At 38.5% G+C, this 14,678-nt stretch overlaps 1 protein-coding gene across 7 annotated transcripts in view; it reads left to right on the forward strand.

The window, feature by feature from the left end:
* The window catches only part of LOC119790646 (vinculin-like), a 32,133-nt gene extending 17,493 nt beyond the window's left edge, over positions 1-14,640 (forward strand). For 2 of the 7 annotated variants that reach the window (XM_038296262.1, XM_038296263.1), the window contains 16 exons: positions 95-185; positions 269-416; positions 507-660; positions 811-986; positions 2,286-2,476; positions 3,476-3,675; positions 3,897-4,025; positions 4,124-4,273; positions 4,368-4,476; positions 4,577-4,879; positions 4,981-5,105; positions 6,229-6,414; positions 7,504-7,680; positions 9,299-9,502; positions 10,663-10,767; positions 12,515-12,661. In XM_038296262.1, the coding sequence (XP_038152190.1) occupies positions 95-185; positions 269-416; positions 507-660; positions 811-986; positions 2,286-2,476; positions 3,476-3,675; positions 3,897-4,025; positions 4,124-4,273; positions 4,368-4,476; positions 4,577-4,879; positions 4,981-5,105; positions 6,229-6,414; positions 7,504-7,680; positions 9,299-9,502; positions 10,663-10,767; positions 12,515-12,661 (2,595 nt within the window). Of the gene's footprint in view, positions 1-94; positions 186-268; positions 417-506; positions 661-810; positions 987-2,285; positions 2,477-2,815; positions 2,846-3,475; positions 3,676-3,896; positions 4,026-4,123; positions 4,274-4,367; positions 4,477-4,576; positions 4,880-4,980; positions 5,106-6,228; positions 6,415-7,503; positions 7,681-9,298; positions 9,503-10,662; positions 10,768-12,514 lie in introns of all 7 variants that reach the window. The other 5 variants (XM_038296266.1, XM_038296267.1, XM_038296261.1 and 2 more) reach the window with 4 other exon arrangements.
* The last annotated feature ends 38 nt before the right edge of the window (positions 14,641-14,678 follow it).

Genomic DNA, 14,678 nt, shown 5'->3' on the forward strand with positions numbered 1-14,678 from the left:
TTAACAAAAATACAGAATGCGCTCATTAAAACCAAACTTCTGGTTTATATTATAGAATAACAGCTTAATATAATCGTTTCCTTTACCCCTTTAGGATATGGAGGCCTTAAAGCGATGTCTGGGTTTGATCGAATCAAAGATGGCGCAGGCCAAGAGATGGCTCAAAGACCCGCAGGGACAGCCAGGTAGCACAGGTTTCAACTACAGATCCTCAGCTGAGACTCTTTAATGTTAACAACCCTCTGTTGTGGCACGCTATCCTTCTCAGGGGACTCTGGTGAAGTGGCGCTGCGTGTCATTCTGGATGAAGCTGGTAAGGTGGGAGAGCTGTGTGCTGGTAAGGAGAGGAAAGACATACTGGCAACCACCAAGGCACTGGGGCAGATGACTGATCAAGTCGGAGATATGCGTGTCAGGTAGTGTGTTTGGAAAACGTCCTGCTTCGAGATGTTTAAGCTGTATATTTTGAGCTCACGCTTCAGTTGACTGTTTATGGATTTTGACAGGGGTCAGGGCCAGACTCCAGGGTGTGTTCAGCGAGCAGGCCAGTGCTTACAGGGCCTAGATCTGCTCTTTGGCAAAGTGGACAGTGCTGCTCGCAGGCTGGAGGCTCTAATCAATGCCAAGCAGGCAATTTCCAGGAGGCTGGATGCTGCACAGGTCAGATAAACAAACACCCCTTCCTAGAAATCATTTTTTTGTTGTGTTTTTTTTTTTTTTATGGAAATTTTGTCCTTACTCATCTATATTTTTTAAGCTTGCATTAGTTTCGATATTTTTCATCGTATATGATACTCTTGCTTTTTTCAGGCATGGTTGGCTGATCCTAACGGTGGTCCTGAGGGAGAGGAGAACATCCAAGCACTTCTAGCAGAGGCCAAACGCATTGCAGAACCCTGTGAAGACCCAAAGGAGAGGGACGACATCTTGCGCTCCGTAAATGAGATAGCAGGACTGACCGCCCGGCTTATGGAGCTGCGCAAACAGTACGCTTTACTTTCACTCATTCTAAAGCAGTAGTTTTGGATAAAAGTTTAATTCTCTAGGGCTTTTCTTTCAGACTGAGACTTCAACCACAAGCCACCAACAGGTGGCCTTTTATGTCAACGTGGAAAATGTGTTGTTGCTTGTCAACCATGCCGATCCTTCCAAAATTAAGGTTTCTGAGATTAAATGTGGTGAAACAGGGTTGTGGTGGGACAGGAAGTGGGATGCTCGGTATTCCTGGTAGAATTTAAAGGGAAATACCACTTAATAAAATAACTACATTAATATTTCAAGTATCTATATAATTTGTGTTAGTTTACTAAAATTATCTCATAATAATCAGAGTATTGTGGCTTCAGGGTGAGAAATTATAAAGCAGTTTATAAAAAAGAGATGTGGCTGTCTTTGTACAGTAGACACTGGTGTATTATCATGCCTTTTCTAATCTTGAACAGGGTGTACCGTACACAACACACTCACACTCATCATTCTTCTGTAATTCTCTTAGAACTATCTGTCCAGGGACATAGAATAAATCTTAATCTATTAAGTATTTTATCTATTAGATTATCTTTATTCAAATGCGAAATATTTGTACATTCTGTGCTTCATATTTTTATTAAAGCTGCACTGTGTAACTTTTAAACCAATTATTAGCTTAACTAGAGATATATTTCAAGGTTAATATACAGCACTTAAAAACCAATCACTTATGCAGGCTGCACTTCTCAAAAACTCACCTGTGTTTACTTTGATCTAGAGCCGTAAATGCGGCCTTGTGTTTAAAAATAACTCACTGGCTTTTCAGTTTGCTAGTCCAAATAGGTCTGTTGTTAGATTCTAAAACCCAAAGGGAGACTGTTTACATTTATGATAAAAAAAATTAACCATCTTAATTATATTTTATGCAGTGCGGCCGGTTGCTTTCAGTATAGAAAAATATGGATATTACGTATCAGTCTAGCGTCCCTAGTGGCGAAATATTACAGTCTTGCTTTAAACTTAAAAATTATAGATAAAAAAAAAAGGTTAACATATTAGGACATATTAATAAATAGAAAATGGGAAATATTTTAATTAAACTTTTCTATTCTAACAGAAAAATAAAGGTCAAACTTTCAAATAAAAACTACAAACAGGAGGTATTTCCCTTTTTATTGCAATCTAACATGTTTGAGGAGAAATATTAACCAGGTGTGGGTCTTTGGGCTGGATAACTGCTTTTTTTCTCCCTCTACATATTGCTAATTTCCTTTTCGCCCCAGGCAAGTCAATTACTATATGTTTTACCATCATAGGGGTAAAGGTGACAGTCCGGAGGCCCGAGCTCTTGCAAAGCAAATCGGAGCGGCGCTGCTGAACTTGCAGTCTAAAACCAACCGGGCCGTGGCCAACATGAGACCAGCGAAGCCTGCTGTTACGCTGGAGGGCAAAATGGAGCAGGCTCTCCGCTGGGTTAACAATCCTGGGGTGGATGACAGAGGCGTAGGTACGTTTGGCTGCATCGTGGCTGAACGGTCGACCATAATGATGTTTGTCTTTTTGGTTTAGCCTATGAGGATAGGGAATTCAGAGCAGAGGTAGAGAACACAGTTTACAGAGCACAATTCATGGTTATGAAAGATGTTGGATGTTTATATTCAGTGATGTAATGTCGGCAAGTACCTTACTCAGGTAATAGTCATTCATAGTATGGTTCAACTCATGCATGATTCATTGAATTGATTAGTTAACCTTGTAGGAGTACAGTTTCTTAACCCTTTGTTATGCTGACTTCATGTCTTGTCTTTTGATTGTTTCCTCTCTTTCCCATGCTTCCCTTTGGTAGCAGAGTATGAGATGCTAGAATGGAACACAGGTACCTTATTTTTGGAAGCTGTCTTGGAAGATAAAATTAAACACTGTAATTGGAATATTACATTTCATCTGACAGCATAATTCATCGAAGAAAACTAAAACATAGATTTAAGCTAAAATATACCATGCTAAAGGTTCTTCTTCAGGGAAGATTTCTACAGTTTTAGATTTTTTCTCACTTTTTTCCTCTTTAACCTGTAAAATCAACAAATAACCTACAGGTTACCTGTCTGACAACATGAACTAGGCCAGAATATCTTCTTGTCTCTATTCTACCCCAGAGAAAAGACATTCCAGGACAGATAGGAAGACAATGTTTTTTTATTGTCTAGACGGGATTAAAATTGATTTCTAAGGGACTCTGACAGTAACCCATTCAAAAGGTTCTTATCGACAAATAAAAAACATTTGTTTTTCGTTTCTTTGCTTTTTTTTGATCAATTATCAGGTTAACAACATAAATCTGTAAAGGCACAAATAATTTTACAACACTGCTAATATTCAAGCATGTACAACAACATACAGAGGAATCAGAAGAGCATGTTTTAGTTGCTGCAATTTTTATTTCAACAAAAAGAGTGTGTTATTGTCTTTATGCATGAAGTAAATTCTCTCTCTTGGGACTCCACAGGTCAAGCTGCAATCAGAGGGATGGTTGGGGAAGGGAAGAGGCTGGCAGGAGGCCTGTTAGGTCCGTACCGACAGGACATGGTAGGGCGATGCGACCGAACAGAGGCGCTGATGACAGCATTGGCAGACATGGCAAGCAGGGGAGAGACTGAGGCTCCTCATGCACGAGCCACTGCAGCACAACTGCAGGACACCCTCAAGGTATCTCTTCACTTCTCAGAAACGAATTCATTTTAAATAAAAAAGATTCTTGTTTGATATGGAAACAATTTGATATTAAGATCAAAAAGGTGCCTGGTAAATGCTTTGGGGGAAAAAAGTTGTACAAACTGTATCTAAAATCCAGCAAGGATGAGGTAATAAAAAGCATTAGTTCAGAGCTCCATCTTGTGGTTAGATGCAGCACTCTCTGCTTCTACCAGGACCTGAGGCAGCATATGCAAGAGGTGATGACCCAGGAGGTATCCGATGTTTTTAGCGATACCACCACACCCATCAAACTCCTGGCAGTGGCTGCAACTGCTCCTCCTGATGCGCCCAACAGGCAGGAGGTTGGTGTTAACTTAAAACGTGCTTGCAGCTTCTAGGCGTTAGTCTCATTTATGTAACACTTGAAGTTCTTAATGTTGTTGTTTAAATGTTTTCAAAGGTCTTTGAAGAGCGCGCAGGAAACTTTGAAACTCACGCCGGACGATTGGGAACAACGGCAGAGAAGGCTGCTGCTGTAGGAACAGCGAATAAGAGTACAGTTGAAGGGATTCATGCTGCTGTGAAACACGCCAGGGAGCTGACGCCACAGGTGTGCATGTTTACTGTGGTTTTGTATGCATACTGATGCAGAAATGTGAAGCTTGTTCTTGTCAAACTCAATGAGAGCTAATGCTTATCTACAGGTAACCTCTGCTGCTCGGATTTTGCTGAAGAATCCAGGAAATAAAGCAGCTTACGAGCATTTTGACACCATGAAGAATCAGTGGATTGACAATGTGGAGAGACTAACCGGTGAGGACTTCCTCACTTTAATGATACCAACGTTTTAAACTGAAGAAGCTTCAATTTCAGTTGACTTGCATTTCTTTTTTTTTGTCCATGTGCACCTTAGGACTGGTTGATGAAGCTATAGACACCAAATCACTGTTGGATGCTTCTGAAGAAGCCATAAAAAAAGACATTGACAAGTGCAGAGTCGCTATGGCCAATGTTCAGCCTCAAATGCTTGTTGCTGGAGCAACAAGCATAGCAAGGCGTGCAAACCGGGTCCTGTTGGTAGCCAAAAGGGAGGTGGAGAACTCTGAAGATCCGAGGTTCAGAGATACAGTAAAACATGCCTCAGACATTCTCTCGCACACCATCTCACCCATGGTGATGGATGCCAAGGCTGTGGCCGGGAACATACAAGACAAAGGTTACAGCTATAAAATGATTTGTGTAGGATGCTGCAATAATTAGTAACTTTTTTTTTTCTCATCTCTGGTTTTTTCTTAATTTTTTTGTTTTTGTTTACAGGTCTACAGAAAGCTTATTTGGACTCTTGTCTAAGGATTCTGGCTGCAGTGGGAAAAGTCAGAGAAGCCTTTCAACCTCAGGAACCAGACTTCCCACCTCCACCTCCAGACCTGGATCAGCTCCATGTAGGAACATCTGAAAACTCACGAAACTTACAATTACACTTCTGTCTAACTCTAGTCTTGTTTTATTTAGAGCTTAACTAAACTTGGCCAGTTGAGCCTCTTTTTGTTTGTGATCTTTAAGTGTCTGGTGTCCTAACCAGAGTTCATTAAGTCTTCCTATATTTGAGTTTTTGGTTTGGGCACTTCTAGTTACAATTTTCACTTTGTCAAACTAGAAATATATTTTCAAATAATTGGCACTTAATTGGGGCTGCTAAGTGGCACAGTGGGTAGCACTGCTGCCTTGCAGCAAGAAGGGTCTGGGTTTGATTCCCTGCCTAGAGTCTTTCTGCATGGAGTTTGCATGTTCTCCCTGAGCATGCGTGGGTTCTCTACGGGTACTCCGGCTTCCTCCCACAGTCCAAAAACATGACTGTTAGGTTAATTGGCTTCTCTAAAATTGTCCTTAGGAGTGAGTGTGTGCATGAATGGTTGTTTGTCCTGTGTGTCTCTTTGTTGCCCTGTGATGGACTGGCGACCTGTCCAGGGTTTACCCCGCAATTGACTGCTGGAGATAGGCACCAGCACCCCTCGCAACCCCACTTGGGACAAGCGTGTAAAGAAAATGGATGGATGGATGGCACTTAATTGCAAGATATTTGAATCTGTTTTTTAATATACATAATGTATATATTATCGGGTATGCAAAAAAAAGCCCAATAACGTCCAATCTATGCAGATAATTTTTAAAAATATGTGCACGCTGGAAACAGAATGCTTTGATTAAATGATTGTAAGAGTTAAAAAATAAATAAATCTATCCTCATTTTGTGTTCAGCTAATAAGTAAATGTACTTTTTCAATAATTTGTATTTTTTTCCATACCTATTTAAATTGAGAAAAAGGTGAAATGAAAAAAAAACGACAGTGGAAAAAGTATGATATGGTTTAAATTACTTGCACTTGTTAAGGAAATTTTGGGGATTTTGCATTTAGGAACATATATGTTTCAAGAGATTGTGCCTTTCATGTTACTTTAAATTAAAATTGCATACGTTATTTTACTTTTAGATCAATCGGGAAATATGGGAATAAGCAACCATTTTGATTTATGTTTTTAAGTGTCTTGTTCGCATTTTTTCAGGTTAGTGATGAACAGGCACCACCCAAACCTCCACTGCCAGAGGGGGAGGTGCCTCCTCCTCGGCCTCCTCCCCCAGAGGAGAAGGATGAGGAGTTCCCAGAGCAGAAGGCCGGTGAGGTGCTCAGCGAGCCCATGATGGTGGCAGCCAGGCAGCTGCACGACGAGGCACGCAAGTGGTCCAGCAAAGTCAGTTCCAACACACTCATCAATACTACCTCATATAAATACAGTATCTGTTCTAAATGTCTGTTTTAGTTAAGCTATTATTGCAGAGACACAATTTCTCTCCATTGGGACCAAGATGCCTCCTTTATGATATGCTTGTAGTTAGAGAAAATCTCTTTTTTATCCTGAAATGTGGACATCAGTAGCTCGATTCCACTTTCAGAGGAAAACTGGAAACTGTCATCTGTTCAAGGCATGTAGGGAAATCCAAATGCACACTTACACAGAGAACTGTAGGAAAACAAAGGAAAAACAGCTGCACTGAATAAGCAGAGGAGCCTGTGTGTGTATTGAGACATTTTATGGACAAGACCAGATAATTACATTGAGTGTACTGTAAACTAGTCATTTTTAAACACAGTGAAGTACCATAACCAAGGGTTAAAAATCTAATTATGCAAAGATTTTCTTTCCATTGTGCTCCACTGCATTTGCTGATTATCAAGGATCCATTCTCATTTTATTCTCTGTGTCTCATAACCTTATTTGCCTTACAGATCCTCTGAAGCTGTTTAAAAAAAAAAACTATGAAAAATGTGTGAAAAAGCAGAACGAAAGCAATCTCTCATTATGGTTCTATGTCCTGCTCAGTTTGCCACCACACTGTTCACTCTTAAAATCACCAATAAGATTCCAGATACTGATTTTGGCTCCAGTTAGATTGTCCGTCTGAACTGTCAACTCAGTCGTCGCCTCAGGCACCTCGTGCACCCTTGCAGCCCTCCTTCCAGATCTCTTTTCTCCTTTTTTTCCCCTCCATCTCAGCTGTTTGTACCCTTGCGTGCAGTTTCACTTCCCTATCCCTGTTCTATCACCTCGCTTCTTTTAAATCTCCTGTCCTCTGTTCTTTCATTCAGTGCTGCTCATACTGTACTAAACGCCTCCTTTCCCCATGCTCCCTCTCCACCTGCTTTCCCTTGCTTCCCCCTACCCTCCCTCCTTTTTTATCCCCCCTCCCCATTTGTTCTCTTTCCTTCCCTGCTCCTATCAATCCTCCCACCACCACAAAAACCCTCTGCCCCTCCACCCATCTTGTCCCGACTGGCCCAGCCTGAGGATGAGGAGGCAGTAGAGGAGAGGGAGGTAGATGATGAAGATGAGTTTACTGATGGTGAGGATGACTATGAGCCAGAGCTGCTGATGATGCCGTCCAACCAGCCTGTCAATCAGCCCATTCTGGCAGCTGCCCAGTCTCTCCACCAGGAGGCCCGCAAGTGGTCCAGCAAGGTCTGCACACGTACATGCACTTCAGTGTACACACAGCTTCCAGGGTTTGACACTGCCGGTTTGAGCCCACCCACAAACACACACACAGAAACCCCCTCAAAGACAACGCATTGCAACAGTATCCAAACCTCTTTAAAACATTTGTCCATTTTTTAAGTTTGCAACCAAAATTGTATACTAGACCAATGCTCAATATTTCATCATTGTAAAGTGTAAGAATAACTATTTGCTTCTTGCCTAATAAAAATCTTAAAGGTGTGGCATATACTTTTATTTGCTTCAGCCTGTCTGAATCATTCATTTGTAGAATTAGATTTTACAGTATTGAAGTTGCGGTCTTGTTGGATATTATCTGTATCTTATTATTCTCACCTCTATTGAGAAACAGAGATGCTGGGTAAGATTGGATGGAGAAGGCCTGTGAACATCAATTTTGTCAAGTCCAACAATTAGACATAAATATGCTTTAATTAGATTGGCTTTCTTCTAGCACCTACAGTTGTATTTATATTTTATTTGACTCAGTTAACAGTTAACCTCTATAATTGAATTGAACTGTTTAACTCCATCCTTCACATCCGCTTTAATCAGTTTTTCTGTTTCTGCTGAAGAAAAAGATCCCAGTAGCATGGATTATCTCTTTAACTGTTTTCTGATAGGTTCAAAGTCTTCTGAATTGTTTAATAACTCTGCCTTAACCCTTGAATTGATTCACAAGTCTGAAGGGATCTGCTTGCATTATTTCATTAAGAGATTTCAAAGTAAAGGGCACCTAAAAAAGCTCTGCCTTCTTTCAAACTTTTAAAACCATCTTTTATTTTCTTATATTTTAGAAGTATTTATTACTTTATGTTGGACTTTTGCACAAAACCTCTAGTAAATATATTTGGGATTTGTGGTTCAAGAGGTATGAATACTGCTGCAAGGCAAATCACACTCAGGAATGCAGACCACAGCCGTGCAGGACGATTAAAACCCAAAATCTTGGGAGTTTTTGCTGACAGTGCCTGTGGCTGTGGGAACGAGCAGTGCATCTTTCGCCATGGACACCTCCCACCAGCTGCAGCTGCTGTCTCACTGCTGCTGCATTTTTACTTAAAGATGGCTGACACACAGGTATGCTGATGCTAAGGTTGCACAGTGGGTCAACAACTGTCCCATCCACATGTTCATGATTAAAATGAGTCGCTGGAGGAGCCTCTGTCTCACTCTTACTGCCAGTGTAATTGTGAGGCCAATGATGACATTTTCCTAAAGACTCCAGGGTGATGCAGCCTTTATACCTTACTGCCTGCTTACGTAGTATAACCTGCTTTTGCTTCCTGCAGTTCTAGGTTTGCACTAACCGGCCAGCACCATGGCATCACCTTATAGGAAACTAACCTCAGATTGACTGTGATGTCAGGATTAAAGTGCATATTATATTTCATTTCATAGCTCTGATAAATTGCTGGGACACTGCATGAAGTGAGCTGGTAAACATCCTAACATTTTAATGCTTGTCTTGGTCGTTTTATTCATTACCTCAAAGCAAAATTTGTTGTTCCGTGTTTTAATTATTGAATCAATTTTCTTGGCTCATAGCTGTTCTTTTTTCCTCTTCGCCCTCTTTCTTCAGGGTAATGACATCATAGCAGCAGCCAAGCGAATGGCTCTGCTGATGGCTGAAATGTCTCGGCTGGTGCGTGGCGGGAGCGGAAACAAGCGTGCACTGATTCAGTGCGCTAAGGACATCGCCAAGGCCTCAGATGAAGTGACAAGGTTGGCTAAAGAAGTGGCCAAGCAGTGCACGGACAGACGCATCAGGACTAATCTGCTGCAGGTATCAGCAATTAGTTGCACACAAAATTATTTAAACCCATGGAAGATCTGTTTTAGGTTCAAAGCAATCTTTTCATTTTTAACCAACAACTTTCTCCTGACTGAAAGCTATATTTATATTTTGAAGAATCTATGAAGTGAGCTAAAGCCCAAGCTGATGGTAAGAGGGCCATCCATCATCAAATACCTAATAATAATGCATTTTATTTTAAAAGATTCAAGGACAGCATAGAAGGTTAATTGAATAAAATCAACAAAAACCAAAAACAACAAAGAACAATAACTAAAAGCAGCAGCAATTTAACACAAATATTGAAACATTACAAAGATATGGAGCTCATCGTTAAATAAAGCAGTGAAACAAGTGGAAAGATACAAATGTGACGTTTGTGTCTTTCCACCGGTTTAATAATTTTTTTTCCTTTCATTGTTGTGAAGATCATAAATAATTTTGAAAATAATAATTATAAAATCAACTGGAAAATAAAAAAAATGATACACCTTTTTCATTGTTTAAACTCTTTAAAGATAAACATTACATTTTCAATTAAAAACAAACTTCTCTACATGATTTTAAATCCTTGTAACTCTACCAAGTGTATAATAAACTTTAAACATAGCTCCATATAGTTTTCTTTTCTTTAATAATAGTTTCTTGTGCCTGTTTATGCAACAGTTTAAAATTTGTTGTAAATTAAAACAAGGTTTTATTTTCAGTTGCTCATAAATTAATGTAATTTTAGAATTAATATAAGAGTGTCATAAAAAATGTTGATTTACAAAATGATAATTATAAATTATGAAAATTTTTTGAATTGTTATCATTGTCTTTAGTACATTTCCCTTGAAAAATAGGGACAATTTTTATTGAGACAACTTATTTAATTTGACCTAAAGAGCCTAATGCCACTAACCAGATTCTTTAAACAGATTATAGGAATAAAAGTCAAGTCTTTCAAATTTTAAGTCTCATTTTTTATTTCAATGACACCTGATGGTCAGCAAAACCTATTCAAAGGCTTAAAGGGAAATTTAAAATAGAGGGGATTTTCTTAAAGAGATGCTGGTATTTTAGAAGGAATATGTCCACAGTAGAACAGTTTACTAATCTACAGAAACCATAAACTGAAACTTGGGTTGCTTTTCTGCCTCCTTTTGCAGGTTTGTGAACGAATTCCCACCATCAGCACACAGCTTAAGATCCTTTCTACTGTCAAAGCTACCATGCTGGGACGAACAAACATCAGTGAAGAGGAGTCAGAGCAGGTAACAGAACAACACAACTACATCTAATTCAACACCATTGTTTTTTTTTTGTTTTTTATAAATAAGCTACCCTTAGCTGAAAGAATTTAAGTAAGAATTATTAAAAGTAAAGAATTGTGCCTCTAATCAGACTCACACTCTTGAGACTATAAATTTGATTCAGACTCAAAGTCGAACTCATGTCACATCAATAACCTTTATCTCATGTAATCAGGGCTAAAAGTCAGCCGAATGTAATCTAAAGATCCTGGTTTTTACTAACATACATTTTATCCTATGAAGGAGTTGACCAAATGTATTAGCTCTAGGCGTTTGTAGACTGTAGGCTAATAGGGTCTGTTCTTGTTCCCCTAAAATTGACCTAATGTTGAATAACATCATACTGCTCAATAACCAACTGTAATTTATCTTTTATATCCTATCAGGCACCATTAAATCAGCATCATTACAATGATTTTCATTTGAACTTTAATACATATGTATATCACAGGAGATGCACATTATAGCTTGTTAATAAGAAAAAAATGTCCAATAGTTGATTTTTTTACTGCTCTTGTTAAATAAATGCAAGTAGAATAAATGTATTAATTAGGGATGACGGAGGCTTGTGGACATTTTTGGCTTAAAATGAACTGAAAATAATCCTTCAGTTCACCAATCTACATGTTAGGATGTCTCATTTTCTTTTCTATAACATTCATTTTACCACAAGACCCCAGATATTGTTTCTAATCTCTAAATTAAGCTAAATGACCAAATTATAAAGGTAGGTGGGAAAATTTGGCTCATGCACTGATCCTTATATTTACAATAAATCTCTGATAATGGACATTTTTCTCTACCTTTGATCTTCAGCTATAATTTTGCTACTTTGGCTATCCTTTTATTTGATTTTAAAGAAATTAATTGAGTCATTTCATGGTTTTCCCTTTTCTGGAACATATTTGTTAAGCTCTAGAGGACAAAACTGGTACCTAGGTAGGTATGTAATCCAAGACACAAAAAACACCTCGTTTAGACTTCATCTTTGTGACATAATGACCCTATTAATTCAGGTCAAAATAAATTACTGTCACCAATTTTTAAAACCATTTTTTTTTTAGCACATCTATGTTGTTCAGATGTCATTATCCAACCTGCTTTGGATCTGTTATATTCTCTTTTGACTGTATTCACACACTAATTTCCCAAAGAGTTGCTCCCATTCACAAAATGCAATGTTTTCTGTATCAATAAGCAAGCTTAGTCCATTTGTCCCTTATTATCTAATTCACTCGCAAACAATTTCAGAGTTAAATTTTTTTTTGTCCTTCAAACCATTTTTCACATCACATTCTAAGGGAAGTTTGAGAAAAAAATAGCAGAACCATCTTAATAATTCATCTTATAATAATAATAATTCAACAATAAGTGAAAATGAGCGATGAGCATGTAGGAAGGCCTAATGTAAACATATCACCAGAATGATTGACAGTTAGGAGGACCACTTATTTTGACGATCCACCAAGAAAAAGAACATCCTCCACTTTGCCTTTAATTAAGTCTGTTTCTGTTGAAGTGCATTAGCTTAAACAGTCTTCAATCTCGTGAATCAAAGATTCTGTTCCGTAATTGGATAAAAAAAGTTTAATCAGTCACGGTGCACTCAAAGTAAAACTGTAAATGATTGTTTCAGGAACTCTATGCTAATTCCGGCTGTTGTTACATCTTGTGTAATGGCTCCTGCCTCATTTGATTCCCTCTCCAGGCTACAGAAATGTTGGTGCATAATGCCCAGAATCTGATGCAGTCTGTAAAGGAGACGGTGAGAGAAGCAGAAGCCGCCTCTATCAAGATCCGCACAGATGCAGGATTCACCCTGCGCTGGGTACGCAAGACCCCCTGGTACCAATGAAACCTCCCTGCTCACAGTAAAAGTAGCAAAGTGGTGCTCATCTGATGGGGCGCTGTGAGAGGAAACCGCAGGATTATGAGCCATTCTCCACTGTAGATGTGGGTGGGAAGTTTTGATTTGTAACCAGGTTTCATTTTATTGGTGTGATTTAGCTCGGCTGTCTTCTATTTGCGCTAAAGCTTATCAGAAGACTTTTTAAGATATATTTTTGGTATTTTTGGGTTATGAGATTTTATCTAAATCTTAGGCATATATTTTTTGCATGAGTCATTTTCTATTTTCTAAAGATTAATTCTGACATGGATACACTCAACACTTAGCGAATGTGTGAACTGTTTTTTGTTTATTTCAGTCATTTTTTCATAATGTATGTTGTATATACAATAATTACCTGTTTCACGGATGGAACTCTGCTTTATTTACCAAGTTTGACACTAAAGTGTAAAGTCTTGAGTGAGTTTCATGTTTACTTTCAATCTGAAAATCTATGAACTCAACAGAGGTGCATCATCACTGTTGTCCCTGATGATGTTTACACTTTATTAACTAAAAGATCAAGACAGCTAAAAATGATTACAGTATTCATTAGTGTGACCGTTACTGATTGTGTTTTTGTTGAACTTTTACATTTGATGATGCCAAAGGTTTTCTTTTACATTACTTAGAAGCCTTGTTGAGTTCTTTGAGCACTTAAAATTCAGGTTAAATAAAGGAATGCAGATCAGTCTCAGTAGAGATGATGTAGTGATGGTTGATGTCTGTTACTTTCTTGCAACAAAAAAAAAGAAAAAAAGAATTGTGAATGTTTTATCTGCTTTGAAATTTTTATCTAACAGTTTTTTTTTTGTGTCTGCACTCTGTAACAGTTGAACTGTTTGGGATTTACAGATTTAAAACAAACATAGTTTTGTACTGTCCTCCTCAGCCATCTCTCTGATGCAACTTTTTCTTTTTAGATGACCCAGGAGGTTTGAGACTCAGTTCTGTGATAACCAGAGCAACAAATACTATTATTTGATTTAATCATGAATTTAAATAATTGGTAGCAGTGTTAGTTATGATTTAGAGGAAGGTAGTGGGGGGGAGAAAAAGAAAAATGTATGCCACACACAGATCCAGTCAAACGTTTACTTGCACTTATAAACATGATTGTCATTCATAGGGCTTTAAATTTTTTATTTAATCTGTTCTTTTATTTTGAGAGTACAAAAAAAAACCCAAGTTCAATGGCCTTTTAAATGACAGCTCTACAAGTTTGAATGCGTTTTGCATTTTCTTCTTTTTCGTCTCATCTGACCTCATGTTTTTTTTTTCTCTCCAGTTGGTGATTTTGGAGCAGGTGCTTATTTCTTTGTTTGCATCCTTTTAGTCTATGTTTATATAAACCTTATCTGGTGTTTAAGCAGTTTTCTAAGTAGACCTCAGGGGTTATTTGGTTGGCTTTGAACAACTCGAGCTCGAACTCCCTTTGGGTCAGATCTCTGAACCCTGGTCCCAGTTAATGAAGTCAAACAGTGGGGCAGTGCTCTTAAATCACATCATAAACAGAACTGAAAGGCTTTCACGCCCATGATGTGTATCCAGCTAGAAAAATACTCGCAACTATAGCCGTAAATCCATTTTGTTTTCATTCCCTTATCAGATTATTTATTCTACAGTGGCTGGGTAAAATTGTGTCACATTGAGACTGTGTGTATGTAGTCTCATTTTAACAGTATTAGAGATGGATCCCTGGAGTACTGAGGGATAAAATACTGAACTGCAGCACAGACCATTACCTGTTTGTTTTTCCTTCCTCCCTCTCTTTTTTTCTGGGGGGTGGCGTACTGAACACGTAGTGATCACAGGCTCCTCTCCTAGAGCCTCCGGGATTTAGAGCTGTATGTTAGTAAAAAGTTAGCTGAATGTATTCTGATAGCCTCTAGCCCTGCCAACATCTGCTGTGCCTTGAAAGAATAAAGACTATTATAAAAACAAAAGTCTGCTTCAGATGTGTTTTTGGAGGGTTTGTTTTGTG

The sequence above is a fragment of the Cyprinodon tularosa genome, unplaced genomic scaffold, assembly GCF_016077235.1.
Source record: "Cyprinodon tularosa strain WSP-4 unplaced genomic scaffold, ASM1607723v1 ctg37, whole genome shotgun sequence".
In the NCBI taxonomy this organism is placed as follows: domain Eukaryota; kingdom Metazoa; phylum Chordata; class Actinopteri; order Cyprinodontiformes; family Cyprinodontidae; genus Cyprinodon; species Cyprinodon tularosa.